Consider the following 23,574-nt stretch of genomic DNA (forward strand, 5'->3'; position numbering starts at 1 on the left):
CTCTGTGTGTAATACCTGAGACATTTCTAAACGAGCTCTCTTGCTTTGGGTGATCTAAAACCAGCATGAGGTAGGAAAAAGGGCAGCCTCAGGCTAGAAATTAAAATTCCTATTATAGAACTATGGCAAGGTTGCTCAGGACCTAGCAAAATTCGGTTCTGCCCATACAGAACCCAGCATGCAGGTTCTACACGCACTGTTCCTAGCGCTTTCTCTGTGTTGCACTGTGCGAGATGCCATTACCATGGCAACCCAACCTCCAGCCACACAGGGGAGGCACCTTGAATTCTACCTTCACAATGACACTGACCTGGCACACACTGCCCATTGCCAGCTGCGTCCCTGACACCTCCAGTGGTGTGCCAGGTTCGGAGGATACCCTCGGGGCTCTCTTTCATCTGCCAGGGCCACGGGCACCCCAATTTGCTACATCTGGACTGGACAATCCGGACATCATCTTCACTCCCAAGGGTCATTGTTCCAACAGGACATGCAACGTTTTCAAGAAACGTGTGGCTGCGGACGCAGAGGAAGAAGGAAATGGCCTCTGCTCTCTTTCTTTCAGCCTTCTCATCCCTCACTCTACTGAACTCTTCCAGAAGGAAAGAGATGCAACCCCTCAGCCTCCCTGTCACCTTTGGTGCCTTTGTGTCCTCTCTCTATGTCCGCCTCCTCTCCCAGCAGGCTGTGTGTTCTGGAGGTGGGGATTGGCTTTGTGAGTAGCCAGAGGAGCCTACATCTAGGTTATCTCCAAGACTTAACTTCCTGTTTGAAATTCCAGGTATGACATGAGAATGAGCATATTCGTTTTAATGAGGCCCTCTGCAGGGTGATGTGATTTGTGAATCCCATCGCTGTCCTCCTCGTCAGACACTCCGCAGTCCTGGGCTTCGGCCCCAGTGCTACTGGCTTGATGGATAATAAGTGGGCTGGTAGAGACTTAAAAAGTCATTTGCAAGGTCACTGTAAGTCATTTTCCCTATAGCCACTCTTTGTTTCTCTCTCTTTCTCTGTTCTGCTACTCCTTCCTTCTCTCTACCCTAGGTAGGGCTGCAGATGAGTCATCTTCTTGAGTCATTTCCCTAAAAAGTAGCAGGGTTAATGGCACTGAGATAGGGAAGAAAGAAGACAGAACACTAAACTATTACCACATGACTTAATGGACGTGCATGCGTACATGGGCACAAACACATACTGAACACCCACGGTGCACACACACAATTCCAGTACTCAAGTGAACGACAATTAAAAGGCTGTTTTTCTCGGTAAGATTTTTTTTCATCTAATGGCAGAGACATAGTAAGCCAAGTTTCTATCAGAGCATAATTTTATAACCAAGTTATAACAGCGCAGCACAATTACACTGTCAGCAGATACAATGTTAACATGTGCACACAAATGTTCCTTCTTAATCTGCTGAACCATCCTGTCACCATCTAGAATCATACTTCCAACCTCTGATATACCTGTTCCAGTCTGAGCAGAACAATGACCCTGGTGTCCACAACAAAGCAGGTTCATATTGGTTCAAGATTCAAGAAATCCCTTGAAGCTGGAAAACAATGCCAAATGTGCTGGAAACCACAGTAAAACAAATCACACCAACAACTACCCCCTGGCCAGACGCTCTGTGCTCTGGGCCTAGAGGAATGAAATCATTTGTCCTGTGTTGGCTCCTGGAACTGTCACAGCCACCATCTGTCTCCTACAGATCAACACCCGTCTCGTTTTCTCCGCCCTGCTCTGTGTCCTGAGCACTTTGGACTTCACTTTTGGGAGCCCCCAACCTTCGAGTTCTGACGGGTTGCCTAGCCCCGCAGGCAAGGAAGTAGAGTATTTATTTTCTGGGCTCTCTGGGGTTGTGGGGCAGATTATCTGTCACTCAGCCTCCAGGTAAGAGCCTCTAAACAAGCCTCCACTCTTTTGATCCTCCTTCTGAACCCTGCAGGTCTGGGTGCTGTATCAGGATGCTTGTTCCTTATCTCTGCTCTGGTGTTCTCATTCTCTTACAAAACCCTTGGAATACTTCAACTGTGTCACCTCTTTTGGGGACCCTGAGTAATAGAACACAATTGCTTCCATTTTATGGCTTGAAACAGACTGAGGTTTGGATGTGCATGGGGATTGTCCAAATGCACAGCTAGTATGTGCTAGGATCAAGATTTGAACTGAGGTCTTAGCCCAGGTCCTAGCCAATATGGCACAGGTTTTACAACAGAGTCTCCATTGGGTTGGCTTTCTGCAATGGTGTCTGGCAAAGGAGCAAGGAGTCCTGCCCAGGAGAGGGGCTGGTGTTGCTTTACCCCGCTTGGCAGGGTGGCATTGGTTTCCAGAGCCCCTTGGTTTCTCTGGGCCTTTGTTTCCTCATCTATAAACCAGGTGAAATTGCCGTGGCTCTGCTTACTGTTTGGGTTTCATACCTAAATGAACACGGGGCAATAAATATGAAGAAAAGGCTGCGTGGGGCAGGATGGCTTTGAGCTGCAATCCTTTCTCCTTTGATGGAGTACAGCTCTCACATAAACTTCACTCCAACTCTGGCCATTTAAACCCTGACAACATTTCCTCCTGAATGCTCTAGGTCTGAACACTACGGTGATAGATGGCTGCATTATTTTCCAATTGCCGCAGCCACAAATTACCACCAAGGTAGTGGCTTAGGACAATGTAAACTTATTTTTTGACAGTTGTGGAGGCCCAAATTCCCACTTCAGCTTCCTTGGGTGACAGGGGAGGTGTAGATGGGCAGGTGCCTCAACGGGGAAAGGGGAGCTTTAGGAGAGATGTCCCCGTCTCTTTCATCTTCTGTGGCTGCAACCTTCAGCATCCCGCCTCTTCCTCTCAGTCCCAGCAGCAAATACCTGCAGACCTCGCTCTGCTGTTGCCAAATCTCCCTCTGCAGTCAAAGCTCCCTTCCGGCCACTCCTGTGAGAATGCTTGTGATTACACTAAGACTCGGAGGATAATCCGGATCATCCTCCCATCTCCACGTCTTCTGGTTGAATCACATCCACACAGTCCTTCGTGGTGCCCCCCACGCACAAGTGGGAGGGGGTGGGATCCGGGGGTCTTTGGGGGTGGGGGTTGTTATTCAGCTTACCATAGCAGCCAATAGAAAAGAGGAGGAGGAAGCACTCCCTGAGAATTTGGCTTTTTTCCCAACCCATCTTCATATGGAATCCAGCAAATGTGTCAGTGAGTTAATAAGATGGATCAATGCCCTTTCACACCACATCTATTGCTAATCGGAATCTGTTTGCGTTCTTCCAATGAGTTCCATTGGCATGCAGAGTTAGAGCTCATGTCATGTGGCACGGTGGATGTGTCAGGCAGCTAGTGCTTCCTAAGAAATGGAATCAGAGGGCTGGCTCAGTGGTAGAGCGCTTGCCTTGCATGCATGAGGCCCTGGGTTCGATTCCTCAGCACCACATAAGCAAAAAGAAAAAAGCTGGAAGTGGTGCTGTGGCTCAAGTGGTAGAGCACTAGCCTTGAGTTGGAGAGCTGAGGGACAGCGCCCAGGCCCAGAGTTCAGGCCCCACAACCGGACCCGCCCCCCCCCCCCCCAAAGAAAGAAAGAAAGAAATGGAATCAGAATGAGACAGGCAGGGAAAGGAACTAAGGAGACTTGGGGCAGAGACAAACAAACAAAAATACTCAGAAAGTACGTAGTGACTTCAGGGCCAGTTCTGGCTAGATCCAGGCTCATGGCCATTTCCAACCAACTAGAAGAAAGGTTGTGTGGAGAAGGTTGTTGTGAAGCAAAGGGGGAGGCTACAGCTGCCTCTCCCAGGAGAGGCCCTGGGAGGGGGTGAAGAGGGGTCAGCCTGTACTCAGAAATAGTAATAGATTTCCATCTACTTCTTATGTCAGAGTTTGGCCATTCAAATGCACACTGAACTAACCTCATTACTATGAGACATTTGCACAATTGGTGTTTGTACACTTTGGGGAAATTTGATTCATTTTACTTTATTAAAAGTCTCCCAAATAGCTTGCCTTTTTTATGCTATTTTTTAAGGACTTTATTTTTTATTTTTATTTTTTGGGTCCGGTCGTGGGGCCTGAACTCTGGGCCTGGGCGCTGTCCCTCAGCTCTTCAGCTCAAGGCTAGCGCTCTACCACTTGAGCCACAGCACTACTTCGGCTTTTTTCTTTTTTCTTATGTGGTGCTGAGGAATCGAACCCAGAGCCTCAGGCATGCAAGGCAAGCGCTCTACCACTGAGCCACCTTCCCAGCCCCTATGCTATTTTTTTTTTTAAAACCTCTTGGAAAGTGTCTTCCTCAAGAAGAGGCAGCCTTACTTTCTGCCATAAGTCTAATATCCACATCTCCTACCAGGGGCGATTTTCTATCTAAACGGGGTCCCAGCACTGTCAGCTGTTCTCCTAAGCGATGGCATCCGCACTGCCGGTTTACCACGGCAATTGCTTCTGTCACGGAGCTCTGCCCTTCCTGACAGCATCATGTTCCCTTAGCTACTAATGCACCTGGGTGGGCGGGGGCCGGGGGAGGGGGAGCAGGAAGCAGCAAGAAATCACAGCTAACAGCAGCAATAAAGCAGCGTGAATAACGTCAGGGCAAGGAGAGACTTCTATGTCCATGATCGATGGTCGATGGTGATTGCGCTGCCAGGGAGGACATGGAGCCCTGGCTTCTGAATGAAAATCTGTCCTGGGCTACAGAACCTCAGGCCCCACAGCTGCTCAGGGCCCAGTAGATGTGCTAAGGAAAGGAGTAGGCACAGCCAGTGTCTTGGGCCTGTGACCAGGGGTTGGAATAGGATCCAAGGGATACCTTTGACCCTTCACTCTCCCTTTCCAGCATGCTTCCCATCACATCAGGATGACTGTGGACATCTTGCTGGTGGATCCTAATTCCTCATGGGGAACAGGGCACCTCTGGTCTGGGTCCGCTGCATGGAGCTAGCATGCTGTCCTTCCTGCCGTCTCTCTCCCCTCTCCCTCCTCACCGCACACATCCACCCTCTTGTTCTCATGGCAGGACCCCAGCCCGCCCTCTCCCCAAAGATTTCTGGGTGGCTGTCAGACTGAGCAGTTTCCTTCCAAGCCTGGGACATCATCATCAATCCATTCTACTTTACCTACAATGCTTTTGAACCGGGCCACGCCCCTCCATTCGCTCTGAGCTTCCATTCAAGCTACCTTGGCTTGGGTCCATGGCTTTTCAATCGCTTCTTTCTTAACACACATTTTGAGTCTCAGCCCTGCTCCTTTTAAATGCTGACCTCAGATTGACTTCTCATCTCCCCTCTTACCAGCCCGGCCCTGCCCTGGTTCAGATGCCAAGGAAGGAGAAGAATATGTGGGGCGGAGTATCTTCCCTCCCTTCTGCTCCATCCTCTGCCTCATAACTTCTCCAGAGAGAAGCAGAGAGAAATCTGCTTTCCTCTGCTGTGCAGAGCTCCGTCCTCTCCACATCTGGTCCTAACGGCCGCACCCCAGTTTGATCTGGAGACGCTCAGCAAAGTGGCGAGGCAATGGGTCTCAGGAGTGGGGACCTCGTGTGAGGTGGCAGCGTCCTTCCAGGCCTGACTGTGCTGTCTTAAATCACCCAGAAAGCCCACGGCCGCTTCTGCTCCAAGCTCAGTGCTCACTCCCGGAGTCCATGTGGGACCCCACCGTCCTCCCTCTTCGTACTGCCTGCCCATCGTGCCGTTTCAGCCAGCTGTCCCTTGGTCCTCCCCCCACGCCAAGCTGTCGAGTGACACTGTCCTCCCCCATCTCAGACTTCACGCACGTTGACAGGTGATTCTTCCAGATGCATCTCCTTGGCTTTGGGGTGGGGAGACACACACCTAGGTGCATGTGAGGCTCGCAGGGTGGAGATCACTGCTCTTGCTCTCCCTCCAGCAACCCAGAGGCTCGCTGTGCTGGCATCCCCCTCTCTACACGCCCTCCAGGAAGGGCTGGGCATCTGTGTTTGGCAGCCATCTGAGCAACAGTAGACATGGCCCCAGTTTTCTCTCTAGGTCCTAGAACCATGGAGCTGTGTCTACCCCTGAAGCCCCTCTCTGCCTCCTGCGCTCAACCATCAAGGTATGCACAAAGATGGCAGCATTCCCCACCCCCCGTTATGTAGACCACCTACCTGATGCTGCCTATACGGACTGGGTGAGTTGGGACCTATGGTCTACCTTGCTCAATTTGACTATCATTTTAACGAGCATCTATATCATGTTGTCTTGCACTGTTCTCAACTCACGTAAGCAGACGGTTCCCCGATGCTGTGCTCACAGCAGACAGGAGCTCTGTTTGTTGGCTTGAATGGGAGGCAGTGGCCCCTCGAGCCTGTGCAATCCAGCGTGCAGACCTGCAAGCCTGCACTCAGGCGATCTCCAGTGTAAATGCCAGGGAAGGCTGGAGCCACTGAGACCCTCGGCCGCCTCGTTCAGCTGAACCTAGCTGTGCTCACACGTTAGTCTCTTCACCCAAAGCTCTAACAATCCACACTTAAAATCCAGATCCTGAGTGACAGGGAAATAATGACTGGATTGTTGCCTTTTACTTTAACAACTCTGGTTCCAACTCAGCCTAGAGACAGAGAGAATTCAGTAAGCGCAGTTGTCATACTCAATGTACTTATGTGAAAATGGAACAGGTAAGGAGCAGAAAGGTTATGTGGGTGTAGGGGAGAATGCTAAACGGGTGACACTGTTCCAAATACAGGCACTCACGAATTGACATGCTGAACTGGGGCCCCTCCATACAACTCAAGAGAATCCAGGAAATAAACAAAAACAAAAGGCAAACTTCCTGATTATGATGTTTGATGTCTAGTCTTGATATTGCCCGGGTGGCTTGCTTTTCTTGCTAGAAGGAAGAATAAGTAAAAGGGGAAATAGCTATAAGAGAAAACTATGAAATTAAACTGCTCAGGATATGATTTTGATTCCATACACCTTAAATTCTAGTTCTCCATCAGTTGAAAATCGTACCGTACTTTCATAACAGCTGTTCAGGACACAAAGATGAAGCCTCAAAAATCCTAGACATCGACCGTAAGATGCTTTCTAATATTCAGATCATAAAATTAAAGTGTCAGAATGTCTAAGTTGGTGCTGGGCGAGGCCATGTATTTAATCCCCCTCTCGATCTGTAGGACAGGCCCTGTCACCGGCTGCAGGGAGGGAAGCTTGTCACACAAGTGGCAGCTCTGGATTCCAGCTCAATGCCAGCAGCTGCAGCACACAGGCCCTCGAGTGGACACTCCACATTCAAGAATACTTCATCATCACCACCATAACCACCATCATCACCATAACTACCGTCATCATCACCATCATCACCACCACCAGCCCATCAGCAGCAGCATCACCATTACTAAGAAACATGTCTTCGTTTCTCTTCTCTTTCCACTCTAAAGCTTGTCAAAAGCAGAGCCTCTGTTGTATGTTCCCTCATCCTCGGCTCTCAGAACAGCGTCAATGAGGGTTTATTAACTCAATTTGTGTCAAACCCCACAGCAGTTGAGAATCCATATCTTTGGGGATGATGGGATGAGGCTGGATCTATTCTGCACAATCCCTGCTCTGCTCTGAACAACCACAGTGAAGAAGGAAGAGATGCTCTAAGGGCAGCAGTTTGGTAAGGTGACGCATGCGGGCTTTACCTCCTGCTGTACTGTGGTTGGGATCATTTGAGATACTTCAGGATTCATGCTGTCTGTTGGTGGCCTACCACTTACACACACCTGCATCCCTGTTGGCCCAAAGATGAACAGAGCTGGTGACGTAACAGCATGGAGCCATTTCAGAGTCTTAACTTTCCACAGTCAGCTCTGCATTAAGAACTGAACTTTGATTTTAATAAAATTCACCATGTTCTAATCCAGAGTGGAAGCACTGTTTAATCAACCTTTTGAGAGGAAGCATGCTCTTCAGAGGACATTTCATATTGTGGGATATTGGAATAACAGCAAAAAATAAAAGGAGAAAAAATAAAGATTAGAAAAGATCTCTCTCTCTGCCTCCCCCCTCCCTCTCCCTCTCCTTATCCCCCCCTTCTCTCTCTCCCCCTATCCCTCCTCCCCTCTTGGGGCCTGGGTGCTATGCCTGGATTTTTGTGCTCAAGGCTGGCACTATTCTACTTGGCTTTTTGCTGGTTCATTGGAGATAAAAGTCTCATGGATTTTCCTGCCACAGCTGGCTTCAAACTGTGACCCTCAGATCTCAGCCTCCTGAGAAGTTAGGATTGCAGGTGTGAGCCACCAATGACTGGCTGAAAAGAACTCTTTTCATTAAAAAAAAAAAACTTTCTGTGCATGTCTAGGAATAGAGATTTGCGTCTCTTGGTAGCACGAAGCATATGTCATCGTACTTCAGTTTCCTAGCTTGATATGATGCCTAGATTCTTGTTTCTTTTCTCTTTTCCATCTTCTGAAATGTACACAAAGTAGGAATCCTTGGCCTGAAACTCAGATACTCAAGATGGATAGCATTCTAGCCCTTCTTTTTAAATTACACGAAGCAGCACAGTGTGGGAATCCCTCTTGCTAAGCTGATGGGAAATGCAACTGTCTCTGCTTCTTTCATGCTGTCATGCTGTCAGGTTGGGCCAAGGTCCTGGGGTCATACAGTCCTCAGAAGCGGGGGTGGGAATTCTGTCTGTGGTTGCCACATCATAACAGCTGATTCCAACCCCTTTGTCTGTCCACCATCAGGACCGTCAGTCCACGGTCACTACAAAGGCAGCCCTCATCCCAGATCATGTGGCCCTGCACTATAACATCATAGACTTGGAAAGAGATGGGGGATGTAGGGCTCACCACCCACTGTGGCTCTTCCATACCTGGTGGTAAGTGCTTCAGCGTACGAGGCTCAGTGGCCACACATGCCCCACCAGCCCTGCCCCCCAGAGAACAGAATCCAGGGGAGTCTGGGAAATGTCTCAACCTGACTGTCTCAAATGGACAAGAAAGTGAGAAAGGCTGAACTACTTGGCTAAGTCTTGAAGAGTGGTGAAGGGCTGCAGGGTGGGACTGATGGCACTTAGGGGTCTCCAGATGGTCTCAGTGCTGGCAGCATGGGGGAACCCACTCAGGAGACCAAGCCCTCTCCATACATCCCAGGAGACCAGACCCCTCTCTCCACACATCCCAGGAGACCAGACCCTCTCCACACACCCCAGGAGACCAGACCCCACTTTCCACGCATCCCCAGGACCATGCAGTTCTGTGCAGCCTGGACCTAGTGGGCTGGAGTTGGGGTCTGTGTGTCCTTGCTGACAGGGCTGTGGGGCCTCTGTCCCCGGGCTGCACAGCCACCGAGAGTAGCGGGAGCGGTCGCCTGCGCCCTGCAGCTGAGTTTTTTTAGTTCTGTTGGTTCATGAGGGCCTGATCCACACCAAACCCAAGTTGTAGAGGGTGACTTTGAGAACTGTTATGTCATTTTTGCTACTTGGTAAATATAAACCCATAAACATTCCCAAAGCACCCCGTGCACCCAAAGCATAGTATGCAAGCAGGAATTATGGATGTGTCCGCTGCTTTAGGGAACACAGTTCAAAGAATCACATGATAATTCCAGTTATCATCTTAAGCACAGCAATGTTAGCCGAAGCCCAGCCCAGCCCAACCATGACACAGCTCTTGCTGCTCAGCCCTCCACACAGGGCTCCACACATAGCCAGCTTGCTTTCTAAGTAGCAGGAGTTTCTCCAGGACGCATGCCTGAACAATGTGACGGATGTTACAGGTGTCCTCCATTCCCCCCCTGAACTCCTCATTTCCTTTTCTCTTGTAAATCTGAACTTTTGAGAACCACCTTTGATTCTTTCTGGCACGGGGTTTGCTGTCGGTGTGTATCAGAGAAAACCTGTTCAGCCCTTAGCTTCTCTTCATGATGACAGCATCCTCTGGAGACCCTGCTCTTCAACAACCAAGGTCAAATGCAGACAGGATTCAAAAGCAAAGCCATCACATAAGTGAAGAGAGCAAGTCAGGTAGAGAATTAAGCCTGCATTGGAAGCCAAAAGCTTTCTATTATAATACAATCCCACAAAAGCCCTTGAGTGTATGAGAACAGGAACATCTTTCCATCCCTCCAACAAACCTTTATTGATCACTCTTGACATGCTAGCTGACTACACCCAGATTGGGAATGACTTAAACAGGAAAGTTCAGAAGACAAGAATGCTACAATTCAGGAACTGTTGCAATGATTTCATATGCTCAAAGCCCCTCAGCCCCCTGGGCTCATTCTGTGTGGATATTTACACCATGACAATTATGACCATTAGCACTGGGGACTGCACATACATTATCTCATGCCATCTTCCACACAATCCTGAAGCCTTGAATAGGATTTGTAGGCACTGCGGGTAGGAGCCACAGTGGGTAAATGACTTTGTGATCCCTTAGCTGTGATCCTGTGCTGTCCCCAATACATTCAGCCCTCCTACTCCACAGATGCATGCGTGCCTTTAACATGTGCACACACACACACACACACACACTCAGTATTAATATGGACTAAATACGGTACCCAAAGCCTTCAAAGTATGGCACCTCCTTAAGCTAAATTTGCCTATTAACACCTATGCTGATCAGATCTGAATCTTCAATGAGGCAGACTGCTCAGTCCTTGAACTGTTAAAAAACAAAACAAAAACAAAAACCCTGTGATGGAAGGCTGCCGAACTTCCCCTGAGCCTATGGCTTCGTGACAGCCTGAGCTCCTCTATACCACTCGTTCATTGAACCATGCACTGCTCCGGTCCTGTAGGCAGTCGTGATGGATGGACACACAGAACACCTGCCTCGTGCCAACACTGGAAAACAAGACCTTGCCAGGACATGCTGCTTTCCAGTATTAGGTTTCTTTCCATTCTGACTCTCTGTTGACATAAATGTTTTCTGGCCACTGTGAAAACTTAAAATCCAGTATTATTTTCAGGTGCACAATATGCCATTTGGTTCTGGGTTTGGGGCTTGAGTTCTTTTCCCTCCTTGATTGCTGTAACTACCAATGGACATAACACTACCTGTGAGGTCCTGTCAGTTTTTCTCAAGGATGAAAACAATACTAATGAAGCCCTGTCAATCCTTTGGTTTAACTGTTTGCAAGAGGCAATCAGCATCAAGCTCAATGTTTACAATACAGTTGGCATCAATGACATGCTTACTGGCAATTCAGAGATTCTGATAACATTTCTCTTTTGTGGAACTCTGTACTTTTGTCTCAATATCTGAGGGTAGATCAGGCTGGTTTTCTTAGCAGGAAAAACCAACAAGCAAAATTATAAACTAATGTTTTGTGAATGTCTCTGTCTCTAAAACTAATTGCTAAAGGCCAAATACCTTGATCTATGTTATTGTCATGTTCCAGTCTTGCCTTCCTAAGAAATGGAATGAGATTATATTTATTTACCTCATTTCATTTGCTTCCTGGTGGCCACCAAGAGGTGTAATCAGCAGATTTCATTGCTGGAATGAACAGCCGACATCTTTTTCCTCTTCTGTTATCAACAAGTTTGTCATTGCTGAATTTGCATGAGAACCAAGGTAGCTTCCGTTAGAATACAGGTACTTGGCAATCTCCTGGGAGATAGCACAGAGAGGGCATGCTCCTAACCAGTCCTGCACTGCAGGGATATAAACTCTTGCCTGCACCATCCTCCTGTGCGAATGGATATGCTGCTGTCGAGTTAGCAATGCGTATAGTCACCTGGCTATGTGGGTTTTTAAAACAATGTCTTCCTATTCCTAGGTTAGAATTACTTCCTACATTTACTTCCTACATCCTTATATTGGCCTTTTGGGTTCAATTTTGTGTTTAGGTGATTTCTGGATTATTCTTTTACAGTGGTCAGTAAATGTTTATGCCAATAGTAACTCTGAATGAAAAGAAATGGAATACTAGCAAATAACATTTCTGGGCAAAGTCATATTTTTCCATGCTTTGCCTCCTAGCTCTGTGTGCACAGCTCATGTGACCATCAGAAAGCTTCTAAAGAGGTCATGTTCTCATTTCCCTATACCCACGCATCGAACCTCTCACAATATCTGACAGAATAACTTATAGGATAAGATTGAAATTTAACTATTGGTTCCTTGGTCTCTGAGTTCTAGTGAAATCTGTTACCTGGTAATCACTACTATCTCTCCCCAAATAAGACACAATATAGTATTTTTGCTCATGAGCACAGAAAGGGCAGATAGACTTGTGTAGCTTGGCATCAATGTAGCTTAAAGCATACGTTTACAGGTCTTCAGAAGGACAGAAAGCATGGAGAACAAGCAGGTTCCTCCATGGGCTGGGACCAGAGCCTCCCAGAAGGGAACGGCCGCAGTTTGAGCCATTTGAACACTTTTGTCAGAATATGCAGAAACTTCACTTAAAAGAATAAAAGTGGCCTTGTGATTAAAATAAAAATAACCTAATGGCTTCCACTGAATAATATTTAATGGAAAGGTTCAGAAAAAGAGCTTCCCACCCCCTGCAAGTGACTCCTTTCTTCCTCCTCCACACAGTGCTATGACAACAGCCATGAGGCAGGAAGGAGCAGGGCGGGTTCAGTGCACAGAAGGCTGCAGGCCTCCCAGAGCTCCCAGAGGTATCCCGTCAGGATGGAGGACCCCGGCCTTCCCAGGAATCCCAGGGCTAGGAAGGGTGCACAGAGGAAACCCCAGCAGCCTCCAGCAGCAATAGTCCCATCTGCCCTTGGTGTCCCGCCTCGCCTGCACAAGGCTTAAAAAAATCCTAGAGAAGACGCTGGAGAAAGAGTGCTCAGTCCTTAAACACATGGTGCGTGGCGGGCAGTGTGCTGGCTGGTGATGGGTGGCTATGTCCCCACCCCCACACAGCGAGGATGAGATTCCTTCCACTGCAGGAGGAAATGCGTAGACAGGGCTGTGGGAAGGGCCTGGTGATCGAAGGTGAGGCTGGGTCATGGTGGTGGGCCTGATGTTATCACAGTCCTTGTGAGAGGGAAGAGGACAATCAAAGGTAGAAAAAGAGGTAAAGACACAACCAGAAGCTGGAGTGATGTGCCTTAAAGATGGAGGACTATGGTGAGGTCCGGAAGGAGGCAGGGAGCTGAGTTTCCATGCTGAAGGCTGGGGATGGGGACTCAGCCTGGCTGACCTTGGATTTTAAGCTCCTGACCTCCAGCACAGTGAGCACCTCTTCAGGGTCGTGGAAGGCACTAAGCGTGTGGCAATTTGTATAGCAGTCACAGGAAATGGCTACCGTGTGAACATTCTGGTTCTGTGTCTTCAGTTCTCTTCACCTCATCTCTGTCCTGATACAGGAGCACCGAGGGCCTTCACGAAGCCTTGCGCAAGCAACGGGCAGAATTGGAAAAGCTCAGACAGAATGTGGGGAAGCCTTCTTTATTCTCTAACTAAGGAGTTATCTGGGCTTTTAAGGACTAGGACCCAGGCCTCTTGGTTTCTAGAAATCAGTTCCAGAGGAAGTCAACTGAAATTGAAACTTTGAGCTCCTTCCTTGATTAAGAAATTATACGGTGGACATGGGAATTGACCCACGCTCTTCTATCTATCTGGTTCTCTTAGTAGTAGTTTGTTTCTTTGGGCTAATACTGAGCAACTCTATTTTCCATCCAGACAAAAAAAAACACTCTGGGAACTAGACGGCTCATAGTTTTCTTGGCATTTCCAGTCTGAAGGATTGCACAGACGCTGGAATGCATGCGCACAGAGGCAGAAGCTAGTAAGCACAAAGGCCCGTTTTCACCAAGTGACCCACAGGAACCGTTCGCTGGATTCAGAGCCAAAAAAAGACAAGTGGCAGTCATAAAAACCACACTATTTCTGCAGTTGATTTTTCTAATGAGCTACTGTGGTCACAGGCCAAAGACAACTAAAATCAACACTCCAGTAACACAAAAACCTAAAGTGAAAACCAATTTCAAAGAAATGGAGAAGGTGCTTACTTGCAGAAAACCCTGCTTTTCTTATGTAAGAGCTCTCCTAAAGCAGATGGGCCTTCCTTCCCATAGATGCAAGCTCATCACTGAACAAGAGCAATTTTCCAAGCAGGGCCCTCTGAGGGCAGGCTCCTGGGAGAGAATAATTACCAACACAGACAACTATCAAACTAATCATACTGGTTAGACACTGCCGCCTTCATTCCAACCTGCTAGTGTTCTACAAGAGTCTACTCAAAGAGAAAAAATAATCATGTTACTGTTGTACTGGAACTCAGTTGTGAGAAACAGAGAAGGCACATTTTGAGAGGTCAAATCGGGAATCTTTATTGGAAAGCTGGTGACCACAGGTGAACTCCTGTCCCAAAGACCTGCGGCCCCTCGAATATACTTAAAAGGGTTAGAAAACTGAGCCATGAGAGCAGGAGAGGAAAGAAAGAGCAGAAAAACAAGACCAACAAACCAGATCGGCTCCAATGGAGAGTTGAAGTGGGACACCATGGTGACCAGAGGAGAGACAGGAGACAGGAGACACGAAGCATGGCTTCATAGTGCCTGAGCTGATTTAGGCCTAAATAGGGCCAGGGGTAGGGGACAGGAGTCTCCTGAGTTCAAAGCACTGGACTGATAGATCCAGTAACCTATCACCCAAGTCCCCATCCCTAGGAATTCAGGCTCATCACCTGGAAATGGAACTTCCCTCCCTCTCCCATGAAGACAAGATGGCACCAGTTAAAACCCAATTCCCTATCATCTACCACATGGACAAGATGGCACTGGTTAGACAAGCTATTTTCCTACCTGGATACTCACCCATCAATAAAATTTATATATTAAATATGGCCTTTCCTTATTCCTCTAACTTCAACAACAGTCGTTGTCATGAACATTAGAGCTGAGACACAGGACGTCATCTCCCACACATCTGATAAATTGGTTGGAATATTTTGGAAGGCGTCACAGTACTTTTTCAAAGGTTGATGAAAATAGTAAAATGTTTAGGGGCCAGGAAATGCAAACGAAGGACCAGAGCTTGCTCCTGTCACCAGGCGGCCGTGTTATGCTTTGCAGCACACAGTCCAGATGTTGACTTGGAAGTGAGTCCCTGCCGCATGACCCGAAGAACAAGTAGTCATGGAAGGAGGATGTAAACGAGAGGCATAATCATAGATGGGAAAGAGAAAACTCAATCTAGGAGCAGAGAGAAAGACAATAGGACATTCTAGAAATTAGAAAGCCGAGAGGTAGCTATGGTTTTCAAATGCTGGAAGCCTCATGAGGCAGGAAATTACAGCAAGCTCATTTTCCTCTCAATAGAAAACAGGCTAAAGATGCTTGCAGGGCAGCTTAAAGGAGCTTTTGTGTGATTGGGGAAATGTGTTGTCTCTTGGGTGGTTCAGTGGTTGAGATCAGCTGAGCAGGTGTGAGGACCAGAAAGGAGAATCCCCTCCCGGCTATCAATAGGAGCTGATATCTGCGTCCTTCCTTGCTTGCCTGTCATCTTTCTTCTGCCTTCCTTCTCCCAGATTCTCCTGTTAGGTCCATGAAACAGCAAGAACTGAAGCAGCCCTCACCTTACTGCTTCTGAGGACCCACAAGCAAAATGAGTAGCTGTGACTCCTGGGGTGAGTTAAGAGCCAAGTTCTGCAGGACTGCCATGGAAGGAGATCCCATGATATTTCTTCAGAGGCCTTTACAAGTAGCTGCTGCAGGGTGAAAATTGGAAAACAGGGCAGATTTATCACGAGGGCTGGACCAGATGGCCTGTGGAGTGCTCTGAGTCCTCTCTAGCTGTCGATTCCAGAAAAATAAATCATGGCTGGGCTTCTGGTTTGGTTTCCAATCTGGGTAACAGAAAGTCAACCTGCAATAAGGGTGCTTTGTGTGTGTGTGTGTGTGTGTGTGTGTGTGTGTGTGTGTGTGTGTGTGTGTGTGTGTGTGTGAGTGTGTGTGTGTGAGAGAGAGAGAGAGTTCTTTTTGTTTGTTTTTGTTTTTTTTTTTTTTTTTTTTTTTTTTTTTTGTCGGTCGTGGGGCTTGAACTCTGGGCCTGGGCGCTGTCCCTCAGCTCTTCAGCTCAAAGCGAGCGCTCTACCACTTGAGCTACAGCGCCACTTCCAGAGAGAGAGTTCTTAATGTATTCCAATTCTGAATTTCAAGAGCAAAGTTTTCACAGCAATTCGTGAAAGCCGGGGCAATCCAGCCCTGAGTGTCCACAGTGTCCCTTGCCCTGCATTGCTTTGGTTGCGGCAGTGGTTGATCATCTGTGTACATGCTCAACAGACCCCTAGGCAACACATGCACTTTACACCATGTGATGCTAAGACCCTTGCACTGGGGGGTGGATTTATGTCTAACTTTGGAACCTGGACCACTAGAAAGAGGGGTTTGGGAGTCAGAGTCCTCATGGCTCTGTGGGAGACGGAGTGCCAGTCTGCCACATAAAGGATAAAGGAGAATGAGCAATCTGCTCAAGGAGCCAGACCTGCCCACTGGAAAGCTCTGACAGAGGACCCGCATTCCGTACAGAGACCCCCATGAGCTAGAACCTGAGGTTCCTTCATGCATCCAGACCCGCACTGCATTTCTCGTGATCACACTGCACTTAGTAATTTTTCCCTATTGAAGTGGACATTAGAATACCTTTGCCTTAAATGCTTTGGTCTGAGTACCTGATTTCTGAAAAGGTGACAAAAGTGTTTCTCCAGTGTATGATATGAGTAAATTCTGACACCGATTTTTATGATGTTTATTTGCAATCAAAGGAAAATTTTGAACCAGTTCTTCTCAGAAGGGGATTTGATCTCCTAATGGGAGTTTTGAAGAAAAGCCCAGGAAATCAGGAATCAGAAGTCTTAAATTCTGATAGGGTTCTTTAGGCCCGAAGCTCACTCTGCTAAGGTATTGACACACTGAGGGAAGACCAGGAGTAGATGAAATCAGTTTGAAAATTCAAGGGAAAACTTAGACTCTGGCTTTCCTCTTGAATGGTATGGGATATTTTTCTCCTCTCGGAACATTAAACTATTGCCATACATGGAAACATTAGCAGAAAGTTAACAGAAGAATGTCTCTAAAATGTGGGTGTTTCAAAAGAAGGTCGCTGAGGGAAGCTGGGATTAGGGGGTTCCCTGTACAGCACCCAGCAAAGATTACAGGAGAGAAGGAGGAGTTCCTGGAAAGTGGATCTGTTTTCCACACGCACAGGCCCCCGCCCACACCACTTTCCGGACAAGGAGCCTCAATCACGTTGGCCTAACAACTTCCAGGCTGGTCCCTTCCTCCCACCACTTCTCACGCTCCCCTGGATGCCAGACGTGGGGCTGGAGACTCCAGGCGCCTGGCCTAGATGATGCAGCTCTTCCCTCAGCCCTGCCAGGCCTCGCCCACCCCAGACCCTCCACTGTGGTCCAGGCGGACGCAAGCCCACGCCCTTGGATGACAACGGCAGTTGTTACCAACATTATTTTAAAAATTAAAAACTTGGCATTTTCCATAACCAATCTGCTCTCTTCCCTGGACTAAAACCAAACATTTCTATTTGAGAGACAGCCACCGAGCTGGCTTTTCTCTTCCTCTTCTCTAGCCCACCGCCTTCCTCCCACTCCTCCCCATACGGAGACTTGCGCTCACACACGCGCGCGCGCACGCGCGCGCACACACACACACACACACACACACAGTGCCTTTGACGTAATTGGCTAAGATTGATCTTTCTCTCAAATTGCTTTGATTCAAAATCTGCCCACCATTCGTGGGAGGTGCAGAGCAGGGACGAACGGAAGGCTTTCAAGAGGCTGAGAAAGGACTTGCTCCACAGAGGCTCCCGCCCTGGTCTCGGTTTTTGCCATTTTGCCTGGGTTTTTCTATAGAAAAATGAAATGGGATCCAACACACATTACCTAATTCAACATAAGGCGCCTAGGGTTGGAGCAACAACTGGCTGGCTGGAGCTTAGTAAGCAGAGGCACTGCTGAGACGCTGCTCTACATTGCTAATGCCCACCTGAGGCCTCAGCCTCTTTCACTTCCTTGGGCCATCCGAGCGCTGGTGGCCACAGACTCTCTCTCCTGACTCCATGCACAAACCCCTGAGGGGCCATCTTTTGCATAGATGATGCAGGGGATGACCACATTTGATGAACAAACAAAATTCTGGAGAAGGCACTCAGACTGGACATTCCCAGGGTCGTGAACTGGGGAGGGGGGTAGTGTAGGTGAAAGGAATATCACCCGTGATTCTGGAAACATCCCCACTCTTCCTCATGGTACTGGTTAAATATGCCTGCACATACATGTGCAAACACACACAAATGAACACATCTGTCGCTGGTAAAATATGAATAAATTCTTTGGCTTCTACCAATTTCAATTTCCTAGTTTGGGCATCATGTTATCATTACGTAAGATGTTATTTGTAGATGATAAACATGGATGATGAGGGTCTATAGAAATTTTCTGTACACTATTTGGGGACAAATCCCCCATAAATGCATAATTATTCTGTAATAGTAAAAAGTGATTAACCTAAAAATAAGAAAAACAGATGTTGTTAATGAAATGTATAGACTATTGCTCTCTCTATGTATATATATATAGACTTTTTGTAATAGAATCCTATAAAATACCTAAAAATATGTATCTACCTCCACAAAAAAGCATTAAAATTTGCTCTATGTGGCAAGGTGCTGGAGGCTTATGCCTGTAACTGTGGCTACTCAGGAGACTGAGATCTGAGGAGCATGGTTCAAAGCCAGCCCGGGCAGGGAAGTCATATGAAACTCTTATCTCCAATAAACTTACTCAGGAAAAAGCTGGAAGTGGTGTTAATGCTCCAGGGGTAGCATGGTAGCCTTGAACAACAGAAGCTCAGAGACAGTGCCCAGGCCCTGAATTCAGCCCAAGGACTGGCACAAAAACAAACAAAGAAAAAATCTTGTTTTATGTAATAGTGCAGTATAAGGTTCTATACCATAGATATATAGGTTCTGAACATTTTTTTCTCAATAAAATTAATGTACTGGTATTCAAATTGTTCCAGAAGGAGAACAGTAGTTCTGGAATGGGAAGAAGGAGCCTCTTACAACAAATGGGTTTATTTGGAAATGAGAAAAGCTCTGAGACCACATCAGACCTTTGTTGCTGGCTCTATCTAAAGTTATCTGAAGACAAAATGAAAAGGTCAAAGAAACAAGCAAGCAAAGCCAAACAATCAAACCTGGCTTGGTTTCTGCAGGTTTGTCACACGCACTTCAGAGTTCCATCAAATAAACACAGCGAAATGGACCCTGGGACCAAAATCATCTTTAAACTAAAACAAAAGAACTCTGAGTGGCGCTACCACAGCTCAACTGTAAAAACTCAGACACACAGCAGAGCAACGCTGTGTTCTTTACAGGATACTTTAAGACACATGTGCTGTGGAGTCCTGTTCCCTTGGGATGACAGAAACATTCAAATGTCAGAATGATCTAGTCAATAGTTTTTCTGTCCTCCACCTTGACACAAGAACAGGCCGTGTTATAAGAGATTCTCACACATCTTCGGTGAGAACAGAGTCGTGGCTTTGAGCATTGTCTTCACTGAATTCAGATGCTACGCACAAGTATGTGTTGATTCTTTTTTAAATCCCATTTTTGTGAGCTTTTGATGATAAGCATAGGTGATATCGAATGCTTAGACTTAAAAGATCACACAGAAGGCATCCCGCTTATTCATCAGCTTCCAGGGAGGCTTACCACAGGGCTGAAGTTAAAAGGCACCCTTGGGGTAACAAAATATGCCCACATGGGTGACAGTAATAGCCTCGAAATGGATAAACGATGTGTTGTCTCCAAGTTGTTAGTGTGGAAATGAATGGGTGATGCTGTTTCAGACCCTCTCCCCAGCACGGTCCCACACAGAACCTGCTACCTGTTTTCTCATTAAAGGTCTCTTTCCTCAGCCTGGATGCAAGTCCCAATCCTTGCCTGCCTCCTGTGCCTTCAGTGTGAGTTCTAGAGGGATTCCTGGTACAGAAGAGGTGCTCAATAAATACTCGTTGACTAAACAGGTGTCCTTTCACTAACGTGTGGCATTGTTCTGACTGCCAGACACTTCAAATTCTGAAGCAGCCATAAAGCATCTCCTCAGAAAGATGTACACTAAGACAATATGTTGTTATTTTCTAGGGTCTCATACATTGCCCCTAGAGACTTTGCCTACAGAAACCACCAAAAATGAGGATATTATTCTGAGCAGTTAGATACAAAGTTAGCAATCTAGGTCCCGCAGGCACTGCCCAGGAGACTGAAGCTAACCACCTTCCTTGTGACATCTTAAGAATGTTCTATTTGTTATCACTAACGACAATCCCCAAACGCATATTGTGTTTTACAAACAACAGCATAAAAAGGATAATCCTGTTAATAAAAAATATGTCTATCATTTCCATGAGGTATATAATGCTCTCCTCTGCTCACCCAACTCTAAGGAGACTCAGCCTGTCCTCAGCTTCTCCAACACCCATCACCACATAGAAGCTGAGCCGAGACTGAGGTGTGTTCACAGGCTCACAAGCCTCAGGCCAGCAGGGACGGATTGGGCCAGGAGGGGAAAGGAAGAGGAGGCATCCCCTTGAATCCCCATGAACACCAACAAGCCCACCAACACAGATGGCCCGAGAAGGCTTTCCATCAGGGAGGACCTGCCCACAAGTAGCAGAGACTGGTAATCACACAAGCTAAGTCCAGCTGCACTGACAGAAAAACCTGAATGGGAAGCTTCTGATTTTGAAGAGATCAGACCCTATCCGGCCACAAGCAGCTGTCACGGGACACTGGAGCCACTTTGTGTTTCTCCTCACTGACACAAAGAGAACACACAGTGCTGGGAAAGGCTGGGGCCACCATTCCAGCCTCCTCTCTGACCCACTGTCACCCAGGGGTGCTGTGGCTGGGGCCTGGGCCCAGCTCCATCCCAGCAGTGCTCAGAGCAGCGCCCACCATGTCCGCAGGGAAGGGGTTGGGTGTGAGCCATGGTGCTGCACACGGAGTTCTCACCCAGAGGACTGGTCTTGCAGGTCTCCCTGACCCCAGGGCTGATGGGAAAACCCAAGGCTCTCTCACTGCGGACATGGACTCCCTTGCTCTGGCTGCTTGTGTTTGTACACACCTGGAACCAAGCATGCGAGCTATGCTTTCATTTATTCCTATCCATGGCCGTTTTGTTCTCCATGGCTCCAAATATATGAAAACGACAGTGCTTGGGTGTGCTTATCATGAGCAGCTTTCCTAAAACTCAGCCAAGAAAGTTTTTCTCCAGAGCCACATTCACAGGAGGAATTCACATGCTTATTTCAGAGAGCCAGGGGTTGGAGAGAGATGGTTATAGTCCCTTCCACTCCATCCTGTCACAACCAGAGGTAATGGTTCCAAAGAAAGAGAACAGAGCCACGGGTGCGTAACGGACAAATCCACATGTGCAAACTGCAGTAACTGCAGGTTCTGGAAGGTGTGTCCTTGCTTCTCTCCACTACCCACAAACGTATCTGGGAAGCAGAAGTTTTAGAGCAATAAAGGCAGGAGGGATGGGGCAAGTAGTTACAAAGAAAAGTTACATCATGTGTAATAGAATGTTTTGGGGAGCAAATTTAGCTCCTTCTGTGTAAAGGAGTGGGGTCACTGACAGGAAGAAACTCTGCCTGTCACAAAATCCTGAAGGAAAGGGGAGCTGGAAAGCTAACCGGGAAACGAGTAATACTAAGAAAAAAAAATTAACTTTTCTGCACATCTTGGGACATCTATATTGCATGTCTTCTTATGGATGTTCCACAGCCAGGCTTCCTTGAAGGGGCCCCACAGCATCGCGTGTAGGACCGGACGGGAGCTGTTCCCGATGCCGCCACCGCAGAACGCGCTCTGCACCAGACACCAAGATGCACACTGCGCTCCCGCAGCCTGCGCCGGGTAGCCCCGGCGGCTTTCCCGCACACCCAGCGCGGCTTTCCCGCACAGGCAGCGCACCCGCTCCCGAGAGCACACCAACACTCACAATGCACAAAACAGGCCACTGTGTTAACACCTGCACACGCACACACCTGAGCGCAGGGGTCTGTCAACTCAGCCTCTTGCAGAAGTCGTGCAGAAGCCCTGGGCAGAGCGCGGGGCTCGGGGCGGGGTGCGAGGTCCCCGGGGCGCGGGGTGCGGAGCACAGGGCTCAGGGCTAGGGGCGCGGGGCTCGGGGCGCGGGCGCGGGCGTACCTATACTTCATGCCCGTCTGCGTGGCCGTGGACTCCTTGAGCGAGATGGGGTGCTGCGGCGCGAAGGTGCCCAGGCTGCGCGCGATGAGGGCCACCGTGCGGAACTTGGCCCGGGCCGCGCTCACCGCGCCGGCGGCGGCGGAGCTCTGCTTGCTCAGCAGCCGCTCCTCGCCATTGCGACTCTTCAGGCTGTGCTCCGTGCAGGCGATGGAGACTTGCATCGCTTCCGCGGCGGCGGCGGCGCCCGGTCCCGCTCGGACCCGCGGCGCCCCTCGGCCGGCGCCCCGGAGCCCCGGCGCCGGTTCCGGGCCCGCGGAGGGGGCGGGCGGGCCGCGGTGGTGCCCGCGCGCTCCGGGACCCGGCCCGACGCGGTCCCCGAGGTCCCCGCGGCCGCCGGGGCGCGGGTGCGGCGCGGAGCCTCCCACGTGCCGGCGCGGCGCTCAGAGGCCGAGCGCCATGGGGTCGGGCGCGGGGAGCCGGGGCCGGGCTTTCACCGGCAGGCAGTGGGGACGGCCGTGGGTTGCGGGGAAGAGTGAGGGCTGCGGGGTCGGGGACGGGCGCGGGGCGCGGGGATGCGGGGACGGGCGCGGGCTGCAGAATCTGAGATGGATGTGGGGCGTGGGGATGCGGGGACGGACGCAGGCACGCCGGGGCGGCTGCGGGCTGCGGGCCGCCCTCCCCCTCCGGGCGCCGCCTCCCCCGAGCGCTGGTTCAGGTCCGCGCAGCCACCGCCAGGCGCCGCCAGCGCCCCGGTCCGCAGACGCGAGGCTCCGGGCGCGCAGGGCGCGGGTATGGGTGCGCCCCGCCCCGTGGGGAGGACGCGGGCGTCTAGACCCCTCCCAGCAGCCGCCGGGGCGGAGCCGGGCGCGCCGGGCACCTGCGGGCGCGTGCGGAGGGCGCGGCGTGGAGGGCGCGGGGCGGAGGTGCCTGGCCGTCCACCGCAGGCAGAGCCCCGCGCCCGCAGAGTCCGGACACCGAGCTGCGCCGTCCCGGCCGCAGGGGCCTCGCCCGACACAGCCGTAGGGGCCCCGGGCCGTGCGGGGCTTCCGCGGGCGCGGGGCGGATCCAGTGCGCGGGCGGCAAGGCGCCGGGGTCCCAGCCATCGCCCTCCGAGGCGCCTCCCGCCGGCCTCGGGCGGCTCAGTCAGGCTCGGGTCCCCCAGAGCCACGGTCCGGCCAGGGATCCTGCAACCGAGGCCGGGAGCGGCCGGGGAGGGCGGAGATCGCGGCCGCGTTGGCGTGGGCCCCCCCCCCCCAGCCCGGGAATGCGGGGGAGAGCACGAAGGACAGCTGGGACCACACACAAGACCCTGAAAGATCCATGGCAGACACAGATGCAGGACACAGACCAGGGCTGGTGCCCAGGGAGCCCCCTGGTGGGCGGCCCCCCAGTCCTCGAGAAAGGAGAGGGGGTCACACGCGGGAGGAGAC

At 49.7% G+C, this 23,574-nt stretch overlaps 1 protein-coding gene across 2 annotated transcripts in view; it reads right to left on the reverse strand.

Moving 5' to 3' along the window:
- Positions 1–23,574, reverse strand: part of Kcnab1 (potassium voltage-gated channel subfamily A regulatory beta subunit 1) — a 216,565-nt gene that overhangs the window by 136,158 nt on the left and 56,833 nt on the right. The window contains exon 1 of one of the 2 annotated variants that reach the window (XM_070022897.1): positions 22,145–22,386. The exons of the other annotated variant lie outside the window; for it this stretch is intronic. Coding sequence (XP_069878998.1) covers positions 22,145–22,365 — 221 coding nt within the window. The 5' untranslated portion in view covers positions 22,366–22,386. Of the gene's footprint in view, positions 1–22,144; positions 22,387–23,574 lie in introns of those variants that run through there. 2 annotated transcript variants of the gene reach the window in all.

Source organism: Dipodomys merriami, unplaced genomic scaffold (assembly GCF_024711535.1).
Source record: "Dipodomys merriami isolate MVZ:Mamm:240054 unplaced genomic scaffold, mDipMer1.0.p SCAF_154, whole genome shotgun sequence".
NCBI classification, from domain to species: Eukaryota; Metazoa; Chordata; class Mammalia; order Rodentia; family Heteromyidae; genus Dipodomys; species Dipodomys merriami.